This window comes from Panthera leo, chromosome C2, assembly GCF_018350215.1.
Source record: "Panthera leo isolate Ple1 chromosome C2, P.leo_Ple1_pat1.1, whole genome shotgun sequence".
NCBI lineage: Eukaryota > Metazoa > Chordata > Mammalia > Carnivora > Felidae > Panthera > Panthera leo.
This window is the reverse complement of record NC_056687.1, coordinates 87482223-87498448: the sequence shown is the minus strand read 5'-3', so window position 1 is coordinate 87498448 and position 16226 is coordinate 87482223. Positions and strand designations below refer to the sequence as shown.

The 16226-nt window shown below is 38.1% G+C and overlaps 1 protein-coding gene across 3 annotated transcripts in view; it reads right to left on the bottom strand.

Moving 5' to 3' along the window:
* Positions 1–16226, bottom strand: part of KCNMB3 (potassium calcium-activated channel subfamily M regulatory beta subunit 3) — a 38746-nt gene that overhangs the window by 11410 nt on the left and 11110 nt on the right. For 2 of the 3 annotated variants that reach the window (XM_042903409.1, XM_042903407.1), the window contains exon 1: positions 680–4486. In XM_042903409.1, the coding sequence (XP_042759343.1) occupies positions 680–1017 (338 nt within the window). In that variant the 5' untranslated portion in view covers positions 1018–4486. Of the gene's footprint in view, positions 1–679; positions 4487–16226 lie in introns of those variants that run through there. The other variant, XM_042903408.1, reaches the window with a different exon arrangement.

The following is a 16226-nucleotide window of genomic DNA, read 5'->3' as shown; positions in this document are numbered from 1 at the left end:
TAGAGCCTGCTTGGGGTTCTCTGTCTCCCCACTTCTCTGCCCCTTCCCTGCTGGTGGTCTCTCTCTCCCTCTCAAAAATAAACATTAAAAAATAAAAATAAAAAAATAAAATGAAAATTAAAATGATAAAATCATGCTACCATGATAGGTTTGCTATAGATTTAAATAGGATAAAATATAGTATATTTTGGCATATAGTATATATTTAATAAATGGTAACTGTTATTTGCTGTATTTAATAATGAATAAAACAAAAGGGAAGAAACACTTACTGAGCAACTACTATGTGCTAGGTAGATATTGTCAAACTCAAAAAACTCAGAGTTAAATAACTTTTATTGTGTTCACATAGAAGACTTAAATTAACCCTTCCCTATGATATCTGCTTGTTAAAGGAAGAATTTATTCCTTCCATGCATATCTAATTTATGGATCAGCTGTTGGAAGTACTTTTCAAATTGACAAAGGGGAGTGGTAAAGGAGTATCTTCCACTTTGTTACCACACCTTTCTCTACACCCAACTGCCTCCCAGCACTGATAACGAAACAGGTGATTCTATCATCCCTTACACAGTGGTCAGGAGGGCTGAAGAGGCCAAAGCCAGCTTCCTCTTCTCTACCACTGTGCTTGGATCGGATCCGAATTGAAAATTCTGGGTCTCCTTTCTGTGTTTCTTACCTGAGCATGAAAGGCTTTAGGATGGTAATTCCAAGCAAGAAGAACATGAGGACTGAGAAGCCCATCATTGCAAAGCCCAGCAGCAAGGCTCGGTCCTCTCCAGCACTGGATGGCAGCTTCTTGTGCACATCTGGTAAGTCTCCATCATCGTGGTCTATATTTCTATTTCTGCCTGAGGCAGAAAAGGCTGTCCTTTGGAGGAAGTAGGAAGGAGATATTTCAATAAGCCCATAGAGAAATGGAAACATATACCAACCCATGGTGGGTGGAGGGATGATCCCATTTGCTGTCCACCTCAGGTTTGTGAGCAGGTTCAGTGCAACACCATGAAATCCCATGTTCAGAGCTTGGCTAAAAGTCCATCTAAACAAGCTAAAATTATGTGTTATAAAATGTAATATAATATAATATTTCTTACATATAACAAACAATCATAAGGAAGTCTTTAGAGATCTGTTTAATCAATGACTAGGAAAGAATTGCCTGTCTGTAGTTTTCATTTGTATTATGTGAATAAGTATTAGGAGCTTACTTCTCTGTCAGGTATACTGCACATTACCCATGAAAATGATTTTTACACTATTTTATGAGTTCCATATGTAAAGAATGACTTAAAAGGTTTGGAATTAACAGCATCCAGAAATAGTAGGATTTGACTTGTTCTTTTATATTCAGCTGTTGGAAAAGCAGCATATCTACTATGGGGCTTGGTGACCCATGGTCAGTCCACTCAGAATAATGAAGCTTCACTGCTGTTTTCTTTCCCCTCACCCCTCATGTCCTCTCTGTTCACTCACAGCTCTGTGTGAATGGTCCTGCATTTCTTCTCTCCTTCCCTCTGTTCTGTACCAGCAAAGGATGCGATCAATTATTTCACAGTGGGGGGTCCAGTGAACAGTAAAGTCCAAAACAAAAGTTGCTAACTGGTGACCCATGGACAGCATCCAGCCCACAAATGTGTTTTGTTTGGCCTTGTGTGTGTGTGTGTGTGTGTGTGTGTGTGTGTGTTCAATGTGGAATTAGTTGCTAACAATTTAAAAATCATGAAATTTCTCATAAACTGATTACTAGCTTTTGAAAATATCATAAGATCCCATACTCCTGCCTATGAGCAGCTGGCCAAGCCAAACAGAGGCTGTCCCCATGGACAGGGATGTATTCTCCAATTTGCCAGAGTCCCACCACTTCCTATGGTCAATGTCATTGGTTTGCTACTCCTTGCTCATTAGGCATATGAGTCCCAGAGGTATTTCCACTTTAAGAGTCTTATCGAAATCTTAAGCCAAATGAATGCAGCTATAATAGTAGAAATTCAGGCACCATCAAGCTGCTTAAAAAGCTTACTAAAAGTTAAAGCTGCGTAAAAACCCTGTCAAGGGAATTGCTACTTGCTTTCTTACAAAAGTATATTTTATACTTTATCCCACATCCTTCTCCTTTCTCTCCCTAGCTCCTCTTCTCTCTGGCAACATCTTCAGAATTCAAAGAGAGTGAGGGGAATGTCAGGCTATCCAGGATGTTCCAGGAGCCTACACCAGGAAGCACTGGCTTCAGAGGACAGCAACACTCCCTGGTTAATACTACTCTGAGTTCAAGACCTGGTTTGGAGATTTTTAGTCTCCTCTGATATTTCACTCACTTTCAATCATGCCACCCTCAGAAAATGGGAAGAGGAAAAAACTTTTTAATGAAATTTGAGCCAGCACATTTTATAATTTGTCAACAAGTATGATAGATTAAGAGTTTCAGCCATAAACTAAGATTTGGATATTTTGTGGGTTTCCAATACCCAATATCCCATCTTTTCCCTCATGTTCTGAAACTAGATTTTAGTTGCTTCATATTAAGGCATCCCAGAGGTTTATTGTAAGATACCCATGGAATCTATACATGAAGAGGCTTATTATAAGGCCTCTGCATTTCTCATATATTGATTTAACAGACCCAATTATAATTGTTGATATAGAAAACTGGCATAATTTCAGTGTGCATGGGAAGCATCTACACAGGGGACACCTTTGATCACCTGACCCTGGTGGCCAAGAGGCTGCTGTTCCTGAGTGCCACTGGAACGTAATGATTAGAAAGACAAGTTCTTGGTAGGCCACCACCCCCAAGGTACTGCACAGATAGCAGACTAAAATACACAATCTTCCTGTGAAAAGGGACTATCTCCTTAGCCTGGAGCTTCAGCCTAAAGTACAGGCTTCAGGTTCCCTACACATCTAGAGGCTAAGGAGGCACTCCCAGGGAACACAAGCAGGGATACACAATCCCTGCACACCCTCTTGGTCTTGCTGTAGCTTGACAAGACCTCGCAGAAAGGAGCTTATACACTTGTCTGGAGCCCCAGTTTTTGCAACTCTCATCCGGGAGACACTTCTAGATCACTTTGTCTGAAGGCCAACTAGGTTTCCAATCGCAGCCCCTCAGGACTGTATATATTTGCATACTTTTACAGCTGCTGCCTGAGGGTCTGGCTTCCAATCAGCCTTAAACTAGGTGCTAAATGAAATTCCTTCCCTTGGAACACTGACAGGTTTTAACACACCCTCAACAGCTGGGACATACAAAGAATAAATCAGGCAGTTTAGACAACCACAAAGTTTTGAGAAACAACCAAGAGCTAGGGAAAGGGTGAACAAGAACATTCATCACTTACACAAGGCCACTCCTTCAAGACTGAGAGAAGTAGCTGTTTTGCCTAAACAAACACAGAGTCAAGCAAAATGAGAAAACAAAGAAATATGTTCCAAATGAAAAAACAACACTAAACCTCATGAAAAGACCTTAATGATACAGAGATAAGTAATCTACCTGATAAAGAATTCAAAGTAATGGTCATAAAGATGCTCACCAAACTCAGAAGAATGAATGAATAAGGTGAGAACTTGAACTAAGAGAGAGAAATTATAAGAAAATACTAAACAGAAGTCACAGAGCTGAAAAACACAATAACTGAACTGAAAAATACACTTGAGGGGTTCAAGAGCAAACTGGATGAAACAGAACACATCAGCAAGCTGGAAGACAAAGCAATAAAACTCATCCCAACAGAGCAACAAAAGAAAAAAAGAATTTTAAAAAATGAAGACCACTTAAGAGACCAACATCAAGTAAAATAACATACACATTATAGGAGGTCCCAAAAGAAGAGAGAGAAAATGGGACAGAAAAATTACTTGAAGAAATAATGTCTGAAAAACTCCCTAACCTAAGGAAGGAAACAGACATCCAGCTCCAGGAAGCCCAGAGAGCTCCAAATAAGACAAACAGAGATCCACATCACGACACATTATAATTAAAATGACAAACATTCAAATAAAGAACTTAAAGAAGCAAGAGAAAAACAAATTGTTATGTACAGGGGAAACCCCATAAAGCTCTCAATAGATTTCTCAGCAGAAACTTTGCAGACCAGAAGGAAGTGGCCTGACATAGTCAAAATGTTGAAAGAAAAAAAAAATTCCAACCAAGCAATACCCGACAATAGTATCATTCAGAATTGAAGGAGAGATTAAAAAGTATGCCACATAAGCAAAAGCTAAAGAAGTACATCTCTCCTAAACTGGCATTACAAGAAATGTTGAAGAGATTTCATTTTGCTGAAAAGAAATGGCACTAACTAATAACAAGAAAACATACAAAAAAAAAAAAAAAAAACCCTCACTGGAACAGGTAAATATAAAGCAAAGGTAGTGGATTGATCATTTATAAAGTGGTAAAATGAACTAAAACCATAATAATTAGTTAAGAGATACGTAAAATGAAAACATGTAAAATGTGATATCAAAAATATAAAGTAGGGACGGGGTGCCTGGGTGGCTCAGTCAGTTAAGCATCTGACTTCAGCTCAGGTCATGATCTCGTGGTCCGTGAGTTCGAGCCCCACATTGGGCTCTGTGCTGACAGCTCAGAGCCTGGAGCCTGTTTCAGATTCTGTGTCTCCCTCTTTCTCTCTCCTCCCCCCGCTCATGCTCTCTCTCTTCTCAAAAATAAACATGAAAAAAAATTAAAAAATATAATAAACTAGGAAAAGAGGAGTAAAAATGTAGTTTTAGAATGTGTTCAAATTTAAGTTGCTATCAACTTAAAATAGACTGTTATAAGATGACATGTGTGCACCTCATGGTAACCACAAAGCAATACCTGAAAGTAAATACATACATACAAAAATGAGAAAGGAATGTAAACACAACACTAAAGAAATTCATCAAAATATAAGGAAAGAGAAAAAGAGAAGAAAGAAACAGAGAGGAACTATAAAAACAGCCAGAAACAATTAACAAAATGGCAATAAGTACACACTTATCAATAATTAATTTAATTGTATACATACTAAATTCTCCAATCAATGTGGAGTGTCTGCATGGATTAAGAAAAAAGAAAAACAAGTCACATCTATATACTGCATACAAGAGACTCACGTCAGAAGACACACACAGACTGAAAGTGAAGGGTGGGAAAAAGACATTTCATGCAAATGGAAATAAAAAGAAAGCTGCTGTATGTATACTCATATCAGACACAGTATACTTTAAACAAAGAATGTAATGAAAGACAAAAAGGAGCACTACGTAATGATAAAGGAGTCAATCCAGTCAGAAGATATAACATTTATAAATATATATGCATCCAACATAGCACTAAAATAAAGCCAATATTAATAGACGTAAAAGGAAGAAATTGACAGCAATAAAATAATAGAAGACTTTAACACCCTACTTACATCAATGGCTAAATCATCCAGACAGAAAATCAATAGGGAAACATTGGCCTTAACACATTAGACCAGATGGACTTAATAGATATATTTAGAACATTCCATCCAAAAGCAGCAGAATTTATATTCTTCTTAAATGCACATGGAACATCCTCCACGATAAATCCCATGGTAGGCCAAAAACAAGTCTCAATAAATTCAAGAAGACTGAAATAATATTAAGCATCTTTTCTGACCACAGTGGTATGAAACTAGAATTCAATACAAGAAGAAAACTGAAATAACTACAAATACATGGAGATAAAACAACATGTTGTTGAATAACTATGGGATCATAGAATAAATCAAAGGAAAAAATTTAAAGATACCTAGAAACAAATGAAAACAGAAATATGACACACTAAAATCAACAGGATACAGCCAAAGCAGTTCTAAGATGGGAGTTCATAGCAGTATAACCTATCTCAAGAAACAAGAAACTATTTAACTTCATACCTAAAGGAATTAGAAAAAGAAAACAAATGAAGCCCAGAGTTGTAGAAAAGAAAAGAAAAATTATAGGCCAATATCCCTGATGAACATAGAAGTAAAAATTCTCAACGAAACATTGGCAAACTGAATTCAACAAAACATTAAATGAATTATACACCATGATCGAGTGGGATTTATTCCAGGGATTTAAGGACAGTTTTACATATACAAATCAATCAATATGATACACCACATTAAAATAATGAAAGATAAGGGGCACCTGGGTGGCTCAGTTGGTTAAGCATCCAACTTCAGCTCAGGTCATGATCTCACAGTTCATGGGTTCAAGACCCATGGAGCCTGCTTTGGATCTTTGTCTTCCTCTCTCTCTGCCCCTCCCCGACTCATGCTATGTCTCTCTGTCTCTCAAAAATAAACTTTTTAAAAAAATTTTTAATAAAGATAAAACCATATGATCATCCCAACAGATGCAGAAAAGGCATTTGACAAAATTCTACATCAATTTATTGATAAAATCTCTTGATGAAATGGGTATGGAGGGAAAGTACCTCAACATAATTAAGGCTATATATGACAAGCCTACAGTTAACATCATACTCAGTGGTGAAAGCTGAAAGCTTTTTCTCTAAAATCAGGAGCAAGACAAGTATGCCCACTTTTATTCAATATAATATTGGAACTCTTAGCTACAGTTATTAGGCAAGAAAAAGAAATAAGAGGCAAACTGGAGAGGAAGAAGAAAAACCATCAGTATTTGCAGATGACATGGTACTATATATAGAAAACCCTAAAGACCACCAAAAAACTATTAGAACTATTAAATGTATTTAAGAAAGTTTCAGTATGCAAAATTAATATACAAAATCTGTAGTGTTTCTATACACTAAAACAAACTATCAGAGAAATCAAGAAAACAATCCCATATGATCACAACAAAAAGAATAAAACACCTACGAATAAATTTAACCAAGGAGGTAAAAAAATCTGTACACTGAAAACTATAAGACATTGACTAAACAACTTGAAGAAATAATAAATGCAGATATCTTGTGCTCATAGATTAGAAGAATGAATAGTGTTAAAATGCCCATAAAAACCCAAACCAATGAGATTCAGTACAACCCCTATCAAAATTCCAATGGCATATTTCACAGATATAGGACAAATAATTCTCAAATTTGTATGGAACCACAAAAGACCCAGAATAACTAAAACAATCTTGAGAAAAAAGAACAAAACTAGAGGTATCACACTGCCTGGTTTCAAATTATATTGCAAACCTAAAGCAATCAAAACAATGTGGTATTGGCATAAAAACAGGATTATATAGTCAATTAATTTACAACAAAGGAGACAAGAATATACAGTGGGAAAGGGCAGTCTCCTCAATCAATGGACAGCTACATGTGAAAGAATGGAACTGGACCACTATCTTACATCATATACAAAAATTAACTCAAAATGGATGAAAACAGGGGTGCTTGGGTGACTCAGTCAGTTAAGCATCCCACTTCGGCTCAGGTCATGAGTTTGAGCCCCACATCGGGCTGTGTTCTGACAGCTAGGAGCCTGGAGTCTGCTTCAGATTCTGTCTCTCTCTCTCAAAAATAAATAAAATTTAAAAAAAATTTGTTTTAATGGATTAGAAACTTGAATGCAAGACCTGAAACCATAAAACTCATGGAAGACAACATAAGCAGAAAGCTCCTTGACAGTGGTCTTAACAATGTTTTTCTGGATCTAACTCCAAAGAAAAGGAAAACAAAAGCAAAACTAACACACAGGACTATATCAAACCAAAAGCTTTCTGCATGAGAAGGCAATCTACCAAATGAGAGAAAATATTTGCCCATCATATATCCAATAAGGGGTTAATATCCAAAATATATAAAGAACTCATACAACTCAATAACAACTTTAAAAATCCAATTTAAAAAAATGGGCAGAGGGCACCTGGGTGGCTCAGTCAGTTAAGCACCCAACTCTTGATTTCAGCTCAAGGCATGATCTCGTAATCATGAGATGGAGCCCCATGTCAGGCACAGTGTAGAGCATGGAGCCTGTTTGGGATTCTCTCTCTCCTTCCCCCTCCCTCACTTGTTATATATCTCTCTCTCTCTTACAAAATAAATAAATAAACTTTAAAAAAAAACATAATTAAAAAAAATTTTTTTAATGGGCAGAATATTTGAATATTTTCCAAAGAAGACATACAGATGGCCAACAGACACATGAAAATGTGTTCAAAATCACGAATCATCAGAGAAATGCAATTCAAAACCATAAGGAGATATCACCTCACAACTGTCAGAATGGCTAGAATCAGAAAGATAGAAGTAACAAGTATCGGTGAGGATGTGAACTGTTGGTAGGAATGTAAATTGGTGCAGCTACTAGGGAAAACAGTGTGGAAGTTTCTCAAAAAACTAAAAAGAGAACTACCATATGATCCAGCAATTCTACTACTGGATATCTATCTAAAGAATATGAAACACTAATATGAAAAGATAGGTGTACCCCTGTGTTCATAACAGCGTTACTTATAATACTAAGATATGGAAACAACCTAAGTGTCCATCATTGGATGCATGCATAAAGAAGATATAGAAGATATATATTGGAATTCTACCCAGCCGTAAAAAAAGAATGAAATCTGGCCATTTGTGACAACATGGATCAACCTCAAGGATATTGATGCTAATTGAAATAAGACAGAGAAAGACAAATACTGTATGATTTCAGTTTTATGTGAAATCTAAAATACAAAACAAATAAAGCAAAACCCAGACTCAAAGACACAGAGAACAAGTTGATGGTTGCCAGAGGGAAGTTTGGTGTGGTGGCGAAATAGGGGAAGATAATCAAGAAGTACAGACTTCCACGGGCACCTGGATGGCTCAGTCATTTGAGCGTCCAACTCTTAATTTCAGCTCAGGTCATGATCCCAGGGTCATGTCAGTCTCCATGATGAGCGTGGAGCCCACTTGGGATTCTCTCTGTCCCCGCACCCCCCTCTCTTAATTAATTACTTAATGAATTAGTACAAGAAGTATAGACTTCCAGTTATAAAATGAAAAAGTCATGGGAAGGAGCCAAGATGGCGGAACACCATGGAAGTTTTTTGTGTGTCTCGCGTACATGAAATATAGACAGACCAACACTAAACCGTCTAACATGCCTAGAAAACTGGAGGATTAACACAACAATCTGCACAACCTGAACCACAGAATTCAGCAGGTACGTGGCACAGAGAGGTAAACTTGGGGAGAGAGAAGCCGGTGGCAGGCAGGGAGTCGCCTTTGCAGGCAGAGAGAGGACGGAGACTGGGTCAGGGGAGAATATGGGAAAAGCACCCCTCCCCAAAGGCAGCTGGAGAGAAAGTGGAAAATCGGAAATAGCCGCAGGGACTAAACTAAAAAGGGAGAAAGGAGAAAGGAGAGGGTTTAAATTCCATTAGGACTGTAAACAAGGGGAGCGCAAAGGCTACAACTCCGCAGCTCGATACCTGGAAGTGCTCTGGTGGGAAGGACGAATCCCCAGGAACAGAGTGGGGTCTGGGAGGTTCTCAGGCCACACGGGGAAAAGCGGTTCCACTGCTGGAAGGACATTTGGTAGAGACTGTTGAAGCCACCTGGTCCCAGCAGACTCCAGAAGGCGGCCACATTCGCTGGTGCTGGAACAAGGTCATTAAGGGTGAAGCCTGGTGCCAGATGTGTGTTGAGATTTTCCACAGTCCCTGAAAAGCTGCTGCTACACTATCTCACAAACTTTTTCTGGGGCGGGCTGGCACCTGGCTGCAGTCTCGGGGCACCGGCAGCAGCAGGGTCCAGCAGGCGTTCCTGGGTACAGCTGGCATTCGGCCATTGCTCGGCGAGACCCTCCCACAGAGGGGCAGAATGGGTCAAAGCCTCAGTCCTTTGGAAGTAAGGGGCCAGGGAAAACAGCCTCATCTGAGATAAAACTCGGGAGAGAGGTACTGCCTGGGGCTTGGTCACGGACAGTGAAGAAGCGAAGAGCGGACGAAAGCTGAAGACAGGATGGGTGTGCGATTGCTGATCCGAGAGAAAAATTCCCATACTAGAGACTGGATATCTGGATGATGCCATTTCACCGCTCCCGTGCATGCGCATACATATCTACGAGCCCTGCAACAATCCACCCCACTAGGCTAGCAGCGCCATCTAGTGGAGAACGGAGCTGTTTCACTGAGCCCCGCCCAACTGGGCCAACCTCGCTCTTCAAGAATACAAGTCTCACCACCGGCTTAGTTTATGGACTATAAAGCGCTACATAGACTGACTTCTAGGGGAAAACGAAGTAATTTCAGTCCTATTTCAATCTGTTAGCAGGTCCACCTATTCAATTTTCTTTCTTTTTTTTTCTTTTTTCTTTTTTTTCTCTTTTACACATTCTTTTCCTTGAATACAGAAAGAAAAAATTCATTTTATTTTCAATTTTTATTAAAAATATTTTTCTTTAATTTTTTACTATATTTTTTACTTTTGTGTAAATTTTTTCCAATTCTTAGTTCCATCATTCTATCTTAATCTACTTCAGTGTATTCACCTTTTCAAATTTTCAAACAATTTCCTTGTTTTCTTTTTTCTTTATCATTTCTTTTTTTTGAATGCAGAAAGTGAAAAAACTTCATTTTTTTTCAATTTCTTTGAATTGAAATCTTTCAATTTCAATTTCAATTTCTATTAAAAATATTTTTCTTTAAATTTTTTACTATGTTTTTTGCGCTTATGTAAATTTTTTCAAACTCCATTTTACTTCCATCATTTTATTTTAGTCTACTACAGTGTATTCACTTTTTCAAATTTTCAAACGATTTCTTTTTTCTCTTTTTTCTCTTTTTTGTTTCTTTTCTTTTTGAATATAAAAAGAGAAAAAATTCATTTTTATTTTTAATTTTTATTAAAAATATTTTTCTTTAATTTTTTCCTATTATATTTTTTACTTTTGTGTAAATTTTTTCAAATTCTATTTTACTCCCATCATTTCATTTTAGTCTACTTCAGTGTATTCATTTTTTCAAATTCTCAAATGATTTTCTTCCCCATCCCCTTTTTTTCTCTAATCTGTCAAACCACTTTCAACACCCAAACCAAAACACACCTAATCTAGCATCATTTATTCAAATTTTTTTCTGAATGTGTGTGTTTTTAATTTTTTAATTTTAATATTTTTTTAATTTTAATTTTTTTAATTTTAATTTTTCTACCTCATTAATTCCTTTTCTCCCTTCAAAATGACAAAACGAAAAGGCCTTTGACAAAATCCAGCACCCTTTCTTAATAAAAACCCTTGAGAAAGTCGGGATAGAAGGAACATACTTAAAGATCATAAAAGCCATTTATGAAAAGCCCACAGCTAACATCATCCTCAATGGGGAAAAACTGAGAGCTTTTTCCCTGAGATCAGGAACACGACAGGGATGCCCACTCTCACCGCTGTTGTTTAACATAGTGCTGGAAGTTCTAGCATCAGCAATCAGACAACAAAAGGAAATCAAAGGCATCCAAATTGGCAAAGATGAAGTCAAGCTTTCGCTTTTTGCAGATGACATGATATTATACATGGAAAATCCGATAGACTCCACCAGAAGTCTGCTAGAACTGATACATGAATTCAGCAAAGTTGCAGGATACAAAATCAATGTACAGAAATCAGTTGCATTCTTATACACTAACAGTGAAGCAACAGAAAGACAAAGAAACTGATCCTATTCACAATTGCACCAAGAAGCATAAAATACCTAGGAATAAATCTAACCAAAGATGTAAAAGATCTGTATGCTGAAAACTATAGAAAGCTTATGAAGGTAATTGAAGAAGATTTAAAGAAATGGAAAGACATTCCCTGCTCATGGGTTGGAAGAATAAATATTGTCAAAATGTCAATACTACCCAAAGCTATCTACACATTCAATGCAATCCCAATCAAAATTGCACCAGCATTCTTCTCGAAACTAGAACAAGCAATCCTAAAATTCATATGGAACCACAAAAGGCCCCGAATAGCCAAAGTAATTTTGAAGAAGAAGACCAAAGCAGGAGGCATCACAATCCCAGACTTTAGCCTCTACTACAAAGCTGTCATCATCAAGACAGCATGGTATTGGCACAAAAACAGACACATAGACCAACGGAATAGAATAGAAACCCCAGAACTAGGCCCACAAACGTATGGCCAACTCATCTTTGACAAAGCAGGAAAGAACATCCAATGGAAAAAAGACAGTCTCTTTAACAAATGGTGCTGGGAGAACTGGACAGCAACATGCAGAAGGTTGAAACTAGACCACTTTCTCACACCATTCACAAAAATAAACTCAAAATGGATAAAGGACCTGAATGTGAGACAGGAAACCATCAAAACCTTAGAGGAGAAAGCAGGAAAAGACCTCTCTGACCTCAGCCGTAGCAATCTCTTACTCGACACATCCCCAAAGGCAAGGGAATTAAAAGCAAAAGTGAATTACTGGGACCTTATGAAGATAAAAAGCTTCTGCACAGCAAAGGAAACAACCAACAAAACTAAAAGGCAACCAACGGAATGGGAAAAGATATTTGCAAATGACATATCGGACAAAGGGCTAGTATCCAAAATCTATAAAGAGCTCACCAAACTCCACACCCGAAAAACAAATAACCCAGTGAAGAAATGGGCAGAAAACATGAGTAGACACTTCTCTAAAGAAGACATCCGGATGGCCAACAGACACATGAAAAGATGTTCAACGTCGCTCCTTATCAGGGAAATACAAATCAAAACCACACTCAGATATCACCTCACGCCAGTCAGAGTGGCCAAAATGAACAAATCAGGAGACTATAGATGCTGGAGAGGATGTGGAGAAACGGGAACCCTCTTGCACTGTTGGTGGGAATGCAAATTGGTGCAGCCACTCTGGAAAGCAGTGTGGAGGTTCCTCAGAAAATTAAAAATAGACCTACCCTGTGACCCAGCAATAGCACTGCTAGGAATTTATCCAAGGGATACAGGAGTACTGATGCATAGGGGCACTTGTACCCCAATGTTTATAGCAGCACTCTCAACAATAGCCAAATTATGGAAAGAGCCTAAATGTCCATCAACTGATGAATGGATAAAGAAATTGTGGTTTATATACACAATGGAATACTACGTGGCAATGAGAAAGAATGAAATATGGCCTTTTGTAGGCCTTTGACAAAATCCAGCACCCTTTCTTAATAAAAACCCTTGAGAAAGTCGGGATAGAAGGAACATACTTAAAGATCATAAAGGCCATTTATGAAAAGCCCACAGCTAACATCATCCTCAACGGGGAAAAACTGAGAGCTTTTTCCCTGAGATCAGGAACACGACAGGGATGCCCACTGTCACCGCTGCTGTTTAATATAGTGCTGGAAGTTCTAGCATCAGCAATCAGACAACAAAAGGAAATCAAAGGCATCAAAATTGGCAAAGATGAAGTCAAGCTTTCGCTTTTTGCAGATGACATGATATTATACATGGAAAATCCGATAGACTCCACCAAAAGTCTGCTAGAACTGATACATGAATTCAGCAAAGTTGCAGGATACAAAATCAATGTGCAGAAATCAGTTGCATTCTTATACACTAACAATGAAGCAACAGAAAGACAAATGAAGAAACTGATCCCATTCACAATTGCACCAAGAAGCATAAAATACCTAGGAATAAATCTAACCAAAGATGTAAAAGATCTGTATGCTGAAAATTATAGAAAGCTTATGCAGGTAATTGAAGAAGATATAAAGAAATGGAAAGACATTCCCTGCTCATGGATTGGAAGAATAAATATTGTCAAAATGTCAATACTACCCAAAGCTATCTACACATTCAATGCAATCCCAATCAAAATTGCACCAGCATTCTTCTCGAAACTAGAACAAGCAATCCTAAAATTCATATGGAACCACAAAAGGCCCCGAATAGCCAAAGTAATTTTGAAGAAGAAGACCAAAGCAGGAGGCATCACAATCCCAGACTTTAGCCTCTACTACAAAGCTGTCATCATCAAGACAGCATGGTATTGGCACAAAAACAGACACATAGACCAATGGAATAGAATAGAAACCCCAGAACTAGACCCACAAACGTATGGCCAACTCATCTTTGACAAAGCAGGAAAGAACATCCAATGGAAAAAAGACAGTCTCTTTAACAAATGGTGCTGGGAGAACTGGACAGCAACATGCAGAAGGTTGAAACTAGACCACTTTCTCACACCATTCACAAAAATAAACTCAAAATGGATAAAGGACCTGAATGTGAGACAGGAAACCATCAAAACCTTAGAGGAGAAAGCAGGAAAAGACCTCTCTGACCTCAGCCGTAGCAATCTCTTACTCGGCACATCCCCAAAGGCAAGGGAATTAAAAGCAAAAGTGAATTACTGGGACCTTATGAAGATAAAAAGCTTCTGCACAGCAAAGGAAACAACCAACAAAACTAAAAGGCAACCAACGGAATGGGAAAAGATATTTGCAAATGACACATCGGACAAGGGGCTAGTATCCAAAATCTATAAAGAGCTCATCAAACTCCACACCCGAAAAACAAATAACCCAGTGAAGAATTGGGCAGAAAACATGAATAGACACTTCTCTAAAGAAGACATCCGGATGGCCAACAGGCACATGAAAAGATGTTCAACGTCGCTCCTTATCAGGGAAATACAAATCAAAACCACACTCAGATACCACCTCACGCCAGTCAGAGTGGCCAAAATGAAGAAATCAGAAGACTATAGATGCTGGAGAGGATGTGGAGAAACAGGAACCCTCTTGCACTGTTGGTGGGAATGCAAATTGGTGCAGCCGCTCTGGAAAGCAGTGTGGAGGTTCCTCAGAAAATTAAAAATAGACCTACCCTATGACCCAGCAATAGCACTGCTAGGAATTTATCCAAGGGATACAGGAGTACTGATGCATAGGGGCACCTGTACCCCAATGTTTATAGCGGCACTCTCAACAATAGCCAAATTATGGAAAGAGCCTAAATGTCCATCAACTGATGAATGGATAAAGAAATTGTGGTTTATATACACAATGGAATACTACGTGGCAATGAGAAAAAATGAAATATGGCCTTTTGTAGCAACATGGATGGAACTGGAGAGTGTGATGCTAAGTGAAATAAGCCATACAGAGAAAGACAGATACCATATGGTTTCACTCTTATGTGGATCCTGAGAAACATAACAGAAACCCATGGGGGAGGGGAAGGAAAAAAAAAAAAAAAAAAAAAAAGAGGGTAGAGTGGGAGAGAGCCAAAGCATAAGAGACTGTTAAAAACTGAGAACAAACTGAGGGTTGATGGGGGGTGGGAGGGAGGGCAGGGTGGGAGGGAGGGCAGGGTGGGTGATGGGTATTGAGGAGGGCACCTTTTGGGATGAGCACTGGGTGTTGTATGGAAACCAATTTGACAGTAAATTTCATATATTAAAAAATAAAAAAAATAAAAAAAAAAATAAAAAAATAAAAAAAATAAAAAAAAAAAAAAAAAAAAAAAAAAAGAAATATGGCCTTTTGTAGCAACGTGGATGGAACTGGAGACTGTGATGCTAAGTGAAATAAGCCATACAGAGAAAGACAGATACCATATGGTTTCACTCTTATGTGGATCCTGAGAAACTTAACAGAAACCCATGGGGGAGGGGAAGGAAAAAAAAAAAAAAAAGAGGTTAGAGTGGGAGAGAGCCAAAGCATAAGAGACTGTTAAAAACTGAGAACAAATTGAGGGTTGATGGGGGGTGGGAGGGAGGGGAGGGTGCGTGATGGGTATTGAGGAGGGCACCTTTTGGGATGAGCACTGGGTGTTGTATGGAAACCAATTTGACAATAAATTTCATATATTAAAAAAAAAAAAAAGACAAAATGAAGGAATTCACCCCAAAACAAAGAGCATGAAGAAACGACAGCCAGGGATTTCACCAACACAGATACAAGCAAGATGTCTGAACCAGAATTTAGAATCACGATAATAAGAATACTAGCTGGAGTCAAAAATAGATTTGAATCCCTTTCTGCAGAGATAAAAGAAGTAAAAAATAGTCAAAATGAAATTAAAAATGCTATAACTGAGCTGCAATCACAGATGGATGCAGCAGCGACAAGGATGGATGAGGCAGAACAGAGAATCAGTGATATACAGGACAAACTTATAGATAATAATGAAGCAGAAAAAAAGAGGGAGATTATGGCAAAAGAGCACGATTTAAGAATTAGAGAAATCAGTGACTCATTAAAAAGGAACATCAGAATCATAGGGGTCCCAGAAAAAGAAGAGAGAGAAATAGGGGTAGAAGGGTTATGT